The sequence below is a fragment of the Alosa alosa genome, chromosome 19, assembly GCF_017589495.1.
Source record: "Alosa alosa isolate M-15738 ecotype Scorff River chromosome 19, AALO_Geno_1.1, whole genome shotgun sequence".
NCBI classification, from domain to species: domain Eukaryota; kingdom Metazoa; phylum Chordata; class Actinopteri; order Clupeiformes; family Clupeidae; genus Alosa; species Alosa alosa.
In genome coordinates, this window is record NC_063207.1 from 16,125,545 (window position 1) to 16,138,644 (window position 13,100).

The 13,100-nt window shown below is 44.9% G+C and overlaps 1 protein-coding gene across 1 annotated transcript in view; it reads left to right on the top strand.

Moving 5' to 3' along the window:
• The window catches only part of hectd1 (HECT domain containing 1), a 36,924-nt gene that overhangs the window by 6,364 nt on the left and 17,460 nt on the right, over positions 1–13,100 (top strand). The window contains 17 exon segments of the mRNA XM_048228127.1: positions 3,602–3,836; positions 3,969–4,196; positions 5,218–5,499; positions 5,951–6,221; positions 6,383–6,459; positions 6,914–7,012; positions 7,537–7,651; positions 7,944–8,118; positions 8,869–9,007; positions 9,369–9,539; positions 10,060–10,282; positions 10,818–11,081; positions 11,289–11,500; positions 11,930–12,076; positions 12,512–12,606; positions 12,712–12,817; positions 12,926–13,060. Of these exon segments, the coding sequence (XP_048084084.1) occupies positions 3,602–3,836; positions 3,969–4,196; positions 5,218–5,499; positions 5,951–6,221; positions 6,383–6,459; positions 6,914–7,012; positions 7,537–7,651; positions 7,944–8,118; positions 8,869–9,007; positions 9,369–9,539; positions 10,060–10,282; positions 10,818–11,081; positions 11,289–11,500; positions 11,930–12,076; positions 12,512–12,606; positions 12,712–12,817; positions 12,926–13,060 (2,974 nt within the window).

Sequence of the window (13,100 nt, forward strand, 5' to 3'; positions counted from 1 at the left end):
TTACATATTTTTTGCCAGGGGTTGTAATAACTAATCACCACTCTTGGAGGATGTTCATTCAGCTGTTTTATTTTTTAGAAAAAGACAAACCACAGATGTGCCTCAAAAATATATTTCTGTAACAGATGAACATTCTGGCTGTGTGAAACATGGCTCAAATCAACAAAAATTGTAGTAATTAATTTAGGCAATTTATTTTTTAGATAATGTGGAGGAAATTATATGCAATCACAAACCTAAAACATCATAATTAGGACTTTGTTGCACCTCTTCTGGCATTTATGGCTGCTTGAATGTTCTGAGACATACACTTCACTTATGTAGAACAGTATTCTTCATCAATCAGGTTTAACTTCAGCTTTACAGGATGGTGCCTTTTCTTCAGTTTGCATCATACATTTTCAGTGGGATCGAGATCCACATCGTTTGCTGGCCATGTCATTGACTTGATGTCTTCCTGAAGAAAAGTTGTAACGTTCTTTGCTCTATGGCATGGTACATTATCTCCCTGGAAAATTAAATGAAAATCACCAAAATTCCTTTCAGTTGATGGAATGACAAGAGTTTTGAATGTACACTTGTGCATTTACTGTAGAGGTATGACTGCCATCTCCCCTGGTCCTTTTCCTGACATGCAACCCCATATCATCAGTGACTGTGGAAACTTTATTGTTTTCTTCAGGCAGTCATCTTTGTATTTTTCATTTACATTCAGTTACAGTGGGCTAAAGGGAAGCAATTAGATGAGTGTGATATTCAGAGATAATTCGCAAATCGACATAGGGCAAGATGATGATGGAACTTCTTTTATTTTTTTGTTCCAATGGAAAATACCAAGATGACTGCCTGAAGAAAACCAGAAAGTCAAGTAAAGGAAAATTTACGATGGAAACTGAAGGAAATGATTCATGACCAGACTCCATCCTGCAAAGCTAATCTTTCAACTGCCATTCGTCAAAATTTGAATCTGATTGATCAAGAATATCTACATTAATGAAGTCTATGCCTCAGAGAAATCAAGCTGCCAAAAAAAAGAGAAGATGCAAAAAATGTGCTTATTAGGTTTGTGATTCCCTTATTTTTCCTCAGGATTGACATGATCTAAAAAATAAATTGCCTTAAATTACTAAAAAAAATTTTTCACAAAGCCAGAATGTTCATCTGTTACAGAAAAATATTTTTGAGGCACATCTGAACAACTGAATGAACATCTTCCACGAGTGGTGATTTGATCATTTTTGCCAAGAGTTGTAGATAATTTGTTCATTACCAAAGGAAGGGATGGGGTGCATCATATCTGCAGCTCACTCAAGTCATGTAGTTAATGATGCTGTATAGTTTGGCATTGCCTGATGGTCATTAGGCCTACATGTCACAGTTTCTTTTTTTTTTTTTTTTTTTAAAGCACAAACCATGTAGACTTATACACGACTTACCAGCTTACGTTGCCAGAGGAAATTGATAATCTAATGATTATATATCCGAGAGAGAAAGGGAGATGGATTTTCTCTCCTTGAGGCTTTGCACAAAAGCATTACCCACTCCTTTACAACTTTAATCTCGGTATTAACTCTTACTTATTTGGGCATAACGTTTGTGTAATTATCCCTATACATCTATGGCACGACAGGGGCTCTACTTTCTGCCAAGGACACTGATGTTCTACTTTGAACAGTTCTGACAAAACAATTCCCTATTGTTCTCCATAGTGGAATATCTGGCATCTAAAGGCAATATGGAACTAACTGTCCTATTGGTTGTGCTTGAAAATACTACTAAAGCTAATTAATTTGTTGTCCCTGGAAACCCTTTCAGTCTTGGGAGGCCTATGCTGTCCTTATAGTTTTGCACTGCTCCAGCTTCACTCTGCAACTTCACACCTGGCATTTTCACCAGCTGGTGCTCTGATAAGAAGAGGGTGCTCTGTTCAGACTGTTATTCTAGTCTAGTCTATGTGTGTTGCGCACCCACTTTAAGCCAGTTTGTGTCTGTGTCCTCTTCCTCTTCCTCTTTGCTTCTACCACTGTGACTGATTCTCTCCCTATCCCCATCTTTTGGACTCTCTGCTTTTCTATCTATAGCGTATTTATTCAAATAGATAACATTGTGCTTGTATGAACTCCTATTGCCCATTTTTTGATTATTTTATTTTTTCCCAAAATGTTTTGATTATTATGGATGAGTGCCTTGTGTAGGAAAGTGCCGAGCAGTGTAAGATTACTGGTGATCTTCACACTTAAGCTGCTGGCTCGACTCCGCTGACTTCCTTTTCTGCTTGTCACCTGGCAAATCCTTGGCCACCTGAATCAGCTGTATTCCAGGAAGCCAGGAGCTAATTTGCAACGTCTTGTCTTAGATAGTGCTGTGTGAGCCAACACTGATCCCCCCCCCCCCCCCCCCTCCTACTGCTGAAACTTGCATGAAAATGGGAATCATAAATTAATCAGTGGCTTCGATTACAAGATTTGTTAAAACATGCATTTTTAAAAATGTCATGTGTTGCACAAGTTGAGTAAAGGTCCCTTTTTAGTTTGTAATTTGTGGATCGAGCTATTGGCCGATCTGATTTAGGGCCCTTACTGCAAAATACTGCAAAAAATGTAAGAAAACCTGAGCCAGATTCAAAGAAAGTGCTTGAATGTTGTTTTCTGTGGTGTAATTGCATCATTCACTGTGTCTTTAAAGAGTGTCAAGTTTTAGCTCTTCATCCAGCCAGAAGGCAAAGTAATTCTGTAGTAATTTATATAGTAATGAAGGGTGCTGGAAATTAACATTGATAAATATCATGTTAGAAAACTAATAGTTGGACTAACATGTTACACTGTTGAATTTCAAATGGATCCCTGTGAATTGTGAGTTCATTAACTCTGTGAACCTTACTCAACGCTTCACAAGTACAAGAAGCTTTACTGAATGTAGGCTTCCCTGAAAACATGTTTTGAGTCTGCATCACTAATGGGCAAGCCTGAAGTGTTTTGTTCTGATCATGGCAGATCTGCTGCTTAAAAAACAAGTTCAGATGAGACACTGAATGTTCAGGCCAAAGAAGTCCTGTGTGAGTAACATTGCCGGATAGAATTGAAAGGTGGCGTGTGTCCTCAGAGCTCAAGGATGAAGGGTTGCTTTTCATTCAGCTGTTATTTTCTTCTGCCTGCAGACAGTTTCATAAGCCTTGTGTTCTCTAGTGACATGGTGTGAGATTTCTAATTAAGATTATGGTATGAGAGATGTTGTTTTTAGCTCTCTGTTGCTGCATGGTGGTTTTGCTTACCTTGCAGATAGATGTTGCATCTTATCAACATTTCTAAATAATTGTATCCTTAAATTGTGATTTTTAGACTTATTCTTGCTTAGCAATCCTCCTTGAGATCACTATTGTATTGAGATTATGAAAAGCTAATCTCACTGTAATCTAACAGATTACTATTCAGTGATAGATATGGGTTTGTGTGTTAATTTAGTCATGCTATCTGCATGTAGCCATATGTACAAAACACCTATGGGATCATGTTTGTGTAGCTGATGCTAGAGTTTGTTAAAGTTTTTTCCTCATGCATTGTCCATGCCCAGGGAAGTCATTAGTCATTGCTCTCTGTTTCAGGTGTCCACCACGGACGTTCCTCCCGGCACTGTGTAAGATCTTCCTAGACGAGAGCGCACCGGACAACGTGCTGGAAGTGACGGCCCGAGCCATCACCTACTACCTGGATGTCTCGGCTGAGTGCACGCGTCGGATTGTGGGCGTGGATGGAGCCATCAAGGCCCTGTGCAACCGGCTGGTGGTGGTGGAGCTCAACAACCGCACCAGCCGCGACCTGGCAGAGCAGTGTGTCAAGGTGCAGGATCAAGTCCATGCAAAACTTACTGGGTGTCTTGTTTTGCCCAAAGCTGTGTAGAAAGAGACACATTTCAGTGTTTTTCCACATGGTGTATGTGTGACCTGCCGTGTGTGTGTGCGCTTCTCTCAGGTGTTGGAGCTGATCTGCACGCGGGAGTCGGGTGCAGTGTTTGAGGCGGGCGGCCTGAACTGTGTGCTGAGCTTCATCCGGGACAGTGGTCACCTGGTGCACAAGGACACGCTGCACTCGGCCATGGCTGTGGTTTCGCGCCTCTGCAGCAAGATGGAGCCCCAGGACACCTCCCTGGAGACCTGCGTGGAGTCGCTGTCCAGCCTGCTTAAGCACGAAGACCATCAGGTGGGTCACCCTGGCCCTGCTGAACAACACACGCACACACGCGCGCGCGCACACATCTGTGGCAAATGAAACAGACCCTCTGACTTGGTGAACCTAGTGGAATTGTGATAGTGTTTTGATTTGCAAATATTGCTATTGTGAAAAACTTTGTTGCCCTACAAGAGATTTTTGCCTAACATTTAGCTGTATGTGCATCTAGGCACTTTAATGTGTGATCAGACTGTTCACTCTACACAGCTCCAGTTTTGCCCTTTGGTAAAATACCTCAGTTCTATTTAATAAAAAAAGTACCTTAGTTCTATTAAGTAAATTAGGTCAAAGCATGTTTAAAAAACCCCTTTGTAAGTGGAGTGCCCAAAGATATTATTTCTAACTGCTACACATTCTCAACACATGTTCAACTGGGTCTTTTAAATAACACACACGCACCCATAATTATGGGCATGAAAGGCTGTGCATGCTCATACAAAAAACTTGATGTAACATTTAAAAGCGATGCATGTCAGCTCACATTGCTCAACAGATCTTTTGTGTAACTAAGATAAACTTCCAAACAAACCTCCATGCTCCCAAGATCAACTTGCAAATGTGCTGAAGGTGCAAATGAAGGACTGTGTGCCTAAAAATATGCTTCCCCTTTATGTTGGTTGACTGACGCCTGCTGTAACGAGCAAAACAACCTTGTATGAGTGAATACAAAGATTTCGCTTTTCCTGTGGTCCCCCAAATTAACTGTTGGGGGAACAGTAGATTTCTGTTGTTTTTACCCTTTGCTAGCAGATAGAAGGAAAACACGCTGCAGAATGAAAAGAATTAATTGCCAAATAAGAATTTTATTGCCAAACATTTGTTTGACCTAAATCATTTGAATGCCAACTTGCTCCTGGCATAGCGGTAGAAAAGAAAAGCCTCTTCTCGCTTGACTGAACTTCTACTCATCATAGAGTATAGCCCTGAAGACTTCAAAGGTTCGAGACTAATCCTGTGTGTGTGTGTGTGGCTGCACCCTACCCTCTCTCAGGTGTCTGATGGAGCGCTGCGCTGCTTCGCTTCGTTGGCGGACCGCTTCACACGTCGTGGTGTGGACCCGGCGCCGCTGGCCACGCACGGTTTGACCGAGGAGCTGCTGTCGCGCATGGCGGCCGCGGGCGGTGTGGCGTCCGGCCCGTCGTCCGCCTGCAAGCCCAGCCGCACCTCCACTGGGCCCACCCCATCGGTCGCCGACTCCAAGCTCAGCAACCAGGTGTCCACCATCGTCAGCCTGCTGTCCACGCTGTGTCGCGGGTCCCCACTCGTCACTCATGTAAGGGAAACGCGCACACACACACCCTCTGCTGTCACTCTTCTCCAAGTCACTTCTGTCCAGAGTTAGTTAATCAGTTAGCCATCGATTACTTTTTATTGGTGAGCTTGTTAAGACAAAGTTTGTCATTGTTTTTGTTAAGACAACGGATTCTTTATAGACCTCTTGTGTGACATTTGTCCTGCCTTATTCAGACCAATATCAGAAATGGGAGTGATTCGCTCAGAAAAACTGCCCAGCAGTAAACTGCATATCATATTGTAAGAGCTTCAGGTCTTCTGCATAGACTGTCCTTAGGAAGTAGTTTGGAACCTCATCAGCTCTTTATCTCCCTCTTCTGTTTCTTCTCTTTCTGTGTCACTTTCTGTTTTTTCTTGCTGCTTATCTCTCTCTGTCTGTCTCTCTCCTATTTTCTTTCTTTCTTTCTCTCACTCTCACTCTCACTCTCTAGGACCTGCTGCGCTCTGAGCTGCCCGACTCCATGGAGAGTGCACTGCAGGGGGATGAGCGCTGTGTGCTGGACACCATGCGGCTGGTGGACCTGCTGCTGGTACTGCTGTTTGAGGGACGCAAGGCGCTGCCTAAGTCCACGGCCGGCTCCAGCGGACGCATCCCTGGCCTGCGGCGTCTGGACAGCTCCGGGGAGCGCTCGCACCGACAGCTCATCGACTGTATCCGCAGCAAAGACACGGACGCACTCATAGACGCCATAGACACGGGAGGTAGGTGGAAGCCAAGGACCCTGTGTCCATGTCTGTGTTGGTCAGTGTCTGTCTCTCTGTATGTACTGTATCTGTCTGTGTTTATCTGTGCCTTTTGAAAAGAGAATCAAAGAGATCTTTCTGTTTTTGGTCCTGATGTACTACATGTTCTCTCTTCCCAGCTTTTGAAGTGAATTTCATGGATGACGTGGGACAGACTCTCCTGAACTGGGCCTCGGCATTCGGTACACAGGAGATGGTAAGCTCTCTGTTCCAGAACTTTAGTTTGTCTCCAGTAATAAGTCACTATTTGTTATTCAGTGTGTTAATGTTTATCTGTTTATTTGTTCGCTCGTCATACCTTTTTGTTGCTTGTTCATAGTACTGAGACTTCATTTGTTGTGGTCATGATGTAGCCACACAGCCAGTAGGTCTTCTCCTCCACATACAAAGGCCTATTATGCAGTGAAGGGAGCACTCGCTGTCCCTGCCATTGTGTGCAAATAATCCAGAGGGAGCAAACCTGTGGCGTCTTGTTGTGCAGCTGGCGTCGCCATGGCAACAAATGACTCAGACAGGGCAGAGCCACATGATCACAACCTGTTCCGCTGACCTGCTTGTCTGGCAGGTCGGCCTACTTTGACTGATAGGTCAGGTGTATTTTTGTGAAATCGGGCTGAGCTGTGTGTGTGTGTGTGTGCCCTGTCCTGTAGGTGGAGTTTCTCTGTGAGAGAGGTGCTGATGTCAACAGGGGTCAGAGGTCATCCTCCCTCCACTACGCTGCCTGTTTCGGCCGGCCTCAAGTAGCCAAGGTAACAGCTATTTCTTTCACTGGAGAATCCCTAAACTAGCCTGACGAGCCAGACCCACATTAAAATGTAGGGTCTGGGCACTCACCGTTCGCAGTGCTCAGTCCGAGGGGCGGGATAATCGGTCGTCTTTCAAATTCCCTCTGCACGCAATAGGACAGCGTTGAGTCCCATGCGTTTTCCCACCAGCGGAGCTAGTTAGCTAGTTTAAACTTTTGCCATCTTAAAACAAGCTTAACTCGTGTCACACTGTTGGCCAACAGCAACATCCATCATCTTTGTTTTTCAAGTAGCAGGGAATTCAAGCCAAACCTTTGCAACTCTGCCATCAATCATTATGTTAAACCCGAGCTCACAAGCCAACGGAGAGTTGCTAGACCAGCCCTGGAAGCAAATGTAATTAGCTGCCGCTAGGGTGCGTCTAGATTTCTAGGCTATGCCTCAGCTGATACCTTACTTTAATTAATCTGTAGCCTGTTTGTGTGGGTAATTTTCATTGGTTAAAACTGTCTGTGGTTGTTGTGTAGACTTTATTACGCCACGGAGCGAATCCTGACCTGAGGGACGAGGATGGGAAGACCCCTCTGGACAAAGCCAGGGAGCGAGGTCACAGCGAGGTCGTAGCCATCCTCCAATCACCAGGTGAGCTCACCTGTTCTCGCATCAAAACATTACACACTCCTGTCTCACGAACACCTCCAGACTTCATAAACATTCCCTGGGAATGATTGAGGTTAGAGTTGATGACCTTAATTTAACAGATGGGTGTCTGTGCTAGTAAAAGTCCACCAACCTCACACATCTCCCAGAGTTCGCCCTACCACAGTTTGCCTTTGCCTTCTAAAAAAAAAAAAAAAAGTGAAGAGATTAGCGATCTATCATATTATGTACCAACATAAGCAGTCATAACTGGAATCCTGTGTTTCCGTTTCAGGGGACTGGATGTGTCCTGTAAACAAAGGAGACGAAAAGAAGAAGAAAGATGTGAACAAGGAGGAGGAGGAGGGCAGCGAACCCAAAGGAGATCCTGAGATGGCCCCCATCTACCTGAAGAGGCTGCTTCCTGTTTTTGCACAAACCTTTCAGCAAACCATGCTGCCTTCAATTAGGTAGAAACTGGATTACAGCTCTGACATACGGCTACTTTTACAGTCTTAATGTTCTTACTGGTCTGAGCTGTCTTGATGGTAGACTGAGCTAATGTAGATCTATTGTAGCTGTTCTCTCAGAAATCCATGTTTCTGCACAAATTCACCTTTCCCAATGTTCCAAAACTGAATGAAATTGTGATATTGCGTAAAGATGTGGTTCTTATTCTTGAACCGATTCTGTCAGAATTCTTTAAACCTTGGTGCTATCTAGTGAACTAGCCCGCATTTCCACCAGTTTTGAACCGAACCATGGGTGCGTCATCAACAATGGGTGTTGCATGCAAAACAAAAGTTAATGAGATGCATGAACAGGAGAATGGATATGACTATTGTCCCGTAAAAATGGCAATAAATTAGCTGTGTAAAATGCTAGTTAACAGTTGCTAGTCTGTAGTCTAGTGTTAGTTGACTAGTTTTGTTTACTCATGGCAACAGTTGATAAGCCTTCTCCTCTGAACGGTTACGTGACACGCCCACTCCATTTCACAGGAAAAAACGACTATTTTCTGGTTAAAGTTCTATTTTCTGACCCATTGCTCAGCGAGACACCCACACATACAGCTTCATAGGAAGCATGAATAGCTCAAAATAGACCTGTTGACATTTGTTAGTGTGGTTGATAGGTATCATTGCACAAGCAGCTGTGTGTGTGTGTGTGTGTGTGTGTCCGTCCACTGTGAATAATTGTATGCCATCGTTGTCCCACAGGAAAGCCAGCTTAGCCCTGATCAGAAAAATGGTGCACTACAGCTCCGAAGCGCTGCTTAAGGAGGTGTGTGACTCGGACGCCGGACACAACTTGCCCACTGTGCTGGTGGAGATCACGGCCACAGTCTTGGATCAAGAGGTCAGTAATCAGTTAGACCTGTCCTTGAAAACTCTGACCTCTGACACCGATTCCCACACAGATCCAATGTGGTTGTTACTGCATCAAGTCCAGACCTGCGTTTGGAACATCGACTTATTTACTGCATAGTGAAATATAGTTCTCTTTTTGAACTGTGAGTGAGTGGATGATCCTAATGCAGGCCTTGTTCTTTCATTATTTTGCATTTAATTATGTTTTTGTTTTTTATTTTATTTTATTTTAATTTATTTATTTATTTATTTATTTATTTATTTATTCATTCATTCAAGCAGATTTTGAAGTATGTCTCTCTCACCCTCTCCTTCCCTCCCTCCACCCTCATCACCTTACACCCACACAGGATGACGATGATGGGCACCTATTGGCGCTGCAGATCATCAGAGATCTCGTCGACAAAGGAGGGGACGTGTTCCTTGACCAGCTTGCGCGGCTGGGCGTCATCAACAAGGTGTCCACTCTGGCCGGCCCTACCTCTGATGACGAGAACGAGGAGGAGTCCAAACCTGAGAAGGTAGGCGAGGCAACAGAGCCGAGCATATGGGAGGCTTGCCTTAAGTGTCAATCGTTTTCCTTTGTTTCACCCTCCTCAGATAAGTTTTTAAAAGGTCTTCCTTAATTAAGCATATTGTCTAGCACATAGACCTCTGAAGGTTCTACAAAAAGGACCCAAAAGCTGCTGCCTTTGCCCATATAAGCAGATCTGGGTACCATCTTTGCCAAGACAAGGTGATTCGGATCTCCTTATATAGGCAAAAATGGCAGCTTTGGGTCCTCCTTGCAGGCGAACTTCAGAGGTCTATTGGCAAGTCCTCCAGTGTGCTGTACATTCCATTACGGCCTGTGGCAGATAGGCCTGCCATGTTTGGGTTAGATGATGGCTCATCAATGGGGTCATCATTTTGCTACCCTTTAAAGTAAACCCCTCTGTTTAACTCACCTCAACTGTATATCTGACGGTAGCATCAGGTTTCCATAAAACTATGAATTTTGTCTTTGTGTCTAAGTGCTCATCGCTCTCCTTTCTGCTCAAGGAGGATGAGCCACAGGAAGATGCCAAAGAGATCCAGCAGGGTAAGCCGTACCACTGGCGCGACTGGTCCATCATCCGCGGCCGCGACTGCCTGTACATCTGGAGCGACGCCGCAGCGCTCGAGCTCTCCAACGGCAGCAACGGCTGGTTCCGCTTCATCCTGGACGGCAAGCTGGCCACCATGTACTCCAGCGGCAGCCCCGAGGGGGGTTCCGACAGCTCAGGTAGACAGACAAGACAGACAGACCACTGCTGTCGGGTGGAAACCTTGTATGTCCAAATCCACTAGTTTTCAGGAAATTGAAAGGAAAACGTGCATTGTGAAAATATTTCAACATTGCGTCGCCAAAAAAAAAAAACCAACAAATATGGAGTTACAAGGTTTCTACCCGACAGCAGCGATATGCATAAATGTACATGGACACGTGCATACACACAGAAACTCGCATGTATCACTTGGTGATGGACACAAGAAATGACTGTCCCCAGTTAGGCCCTGGTTGGAACAGAAGAATCATTAATGACTAGACCGCCATCCACTGACACTTGTTCAGAAGCACAGTTATAACATAACAGTTATAACTTAGGTTTAGTGGTGTCATTTTTACAACTTTCTTATAAGATTTCCTCTTTATCTAAATCTCCTGTGTTGTGTAGATGTTAATTCTGCTGTGGGTTAGAATGTGCTGAGGATGGTAGTGTCCAGTGTCTGTAACGAGGTGTTTGAACTCTTTTCGGTGTTTGTGCTGTGACCCTCAGAGAGCCGTAGTGAGTTCCTGGAGAAGCTCCAGCGTGCCCGCAGCCAGGTGAAGCCTGTGACGGCCAGCCAGCCCATTCTCTCGGCCGTGGGCCCCACCAAGCTCACGGTGGGCAACTGGTCACTGACCTGCCTGAAGGAGGGCGAGATCGCCATCCACAACTCTGATGGGCAGCAGGCCACCATCCTCAAGGAGGACCTGCCCGGCTTCGTGTTCGAGTCCAACCGCGGCACCAAACACTCTTTCACCGCAGAGACCTCCTTGGGTAAGTCTGAAGGTACATCAATGTCTTTGTTAGTGTGTGTGTTAATCAGAATTGTCTTTTATTGGCCAAGTATGTTGAGACACACACACACACACACACAGAGTATTTGGCTCTGGTCCTTGTATGTCCCTCTAGTAGTACAGTGTTGGTTTGATTTCTCATTCCCAATCTGGTGTGTGTGTGTGTGGGTGGGTGGGGTATCTGCAGGTTCTGAATTTGTGACTGGCTGGACAGGGAAGCGTGGCAGGAAGTTGAAGTCTAAGCTGGAGAAGACCAAGCAGAAGGTGAAGACCATGGCCAGAGACCTGTACGACGACCACTTCAAGGCGGTGGAGAGCATGCCCAGAGGGGTAGTGGTCACCCTGAGGAACATCGCCACCCAGCTGGAGTCGGCCTGGGAGCTACACACACACAGACAGGTAAGGAACACGCATACTAACGCAATACAGGAGTGAGGAATACACATAAGTCCTCATGCACACAGATAATTGTGGAACATAGATATACAGACCACAAACGCTTAAGTTGAACACACACGCACACACACACAGACTGGTGAATAGTATATGCACACGCGCGCACACACACACAGACTGGTGAATAGTATATACACACCCACAGCTAAGACGCTGAGATGTCAGGAATAAGCATAAAAATGGATCGGTGAGGAACAGTCATAAAAAAAGACTGCAGAGCGACTCATTTGTTGTCTCTTCACCTGTGAGCCTCCCACACACTTGAGTTAAAACGTCGGATCTATATTAGTTTGGGGAGTATTGCACTCAGTGCAGTTTCTGCCTGCTCATGTTTTTGCTCTTTTCTCTCTGCCCACCCCTTGCGGCCTGCAGTGCATCGAGGGAGAGAACACGTGGCGGGATCTGATGAAGACGGCGCTCGAGAACCTGATCGTGGTCCTGAAGGATGAGAACACCATCTCCCCCTACGAGATGTGCAGCAGCGGCCTTGTGCAGGCCCTCCTTACTGTCCTTAATAATGTACGTTTCGTGTGTGTGTGTGTGTGTGTGTGTGTGTGTCACAAGCCAGTGTTTATGTTATGTCATTTGTCCTTGCTGTCTATAATAGATGTAGAGTAGAACAAGTAATCATTAGTCCCCTACATGATTATCGCTGAGCTAATAAGTAATCAGAAGTTTCCCTTGACGCATGCTGATGTATGTGCTCTTTGTGAAGATATGTATACATGTTTGATAAGGCTACAGTGTCATACTGATAGACTCCAATATTGTCCATGTCATAATGGTGATTTGTGACCTTACCTAAGCTGTGACCTTTATGTAGTTCTGAGATATGATGGTTACTGAACACCACAGTATTGAACCAAACTAATCCTAGTAAAGACATGAATGAAAATATAGGGAGACCATTGGTGAAAGCTATATATTTTTTTCTTCCCCAATTTTTCTTTGCAGAATGTGGAACTTGACATGAAGCATGATTGTAAGCCATTGATGGAGAGGATAAATGTATTTAAGACTGCGTTCAGTGAAAATGAGGATCATGAAAGGTCAGTCACTCGAGATGATAATGTTGAGACCAACCATAAAAGCATCATTCGGTATGAACGGATTTTAGCACCGCTGTTCTTCAAATGCAGTCTCTACCTCAGCAGCCGACCCGCAATTGCCTTAATCCGGAAGCTGATCGCAGTTCTGGAGTCCATAGAACGGCTACCTCTGCACCTGTATGACACGCCGGGCTCCACCTATAACTTACAGGTGAGCTTCTACTCCAGTCAGCCTATCTATCAGGCCTACTGGGTAAAGCACTTGAAGAAAGGTTGTCTTGTGTAAATCTATACTAAATATGAATTTTGTGTGTGTCAGATCTTGACCCGGCGGCTGCGTTTCCGTCTGGAGCGGGCCCCAGGGGAGACTGCCTTGATCGACCGCACCGGCCGCATGCTGAAAATGGAGCCACTGGCCACCGTGGAGTCCCTGGAGCAGTATCTGCTCAAGATGGTCAGATCATCTATCCATCTCTCTCTATCTCACTTTCTTC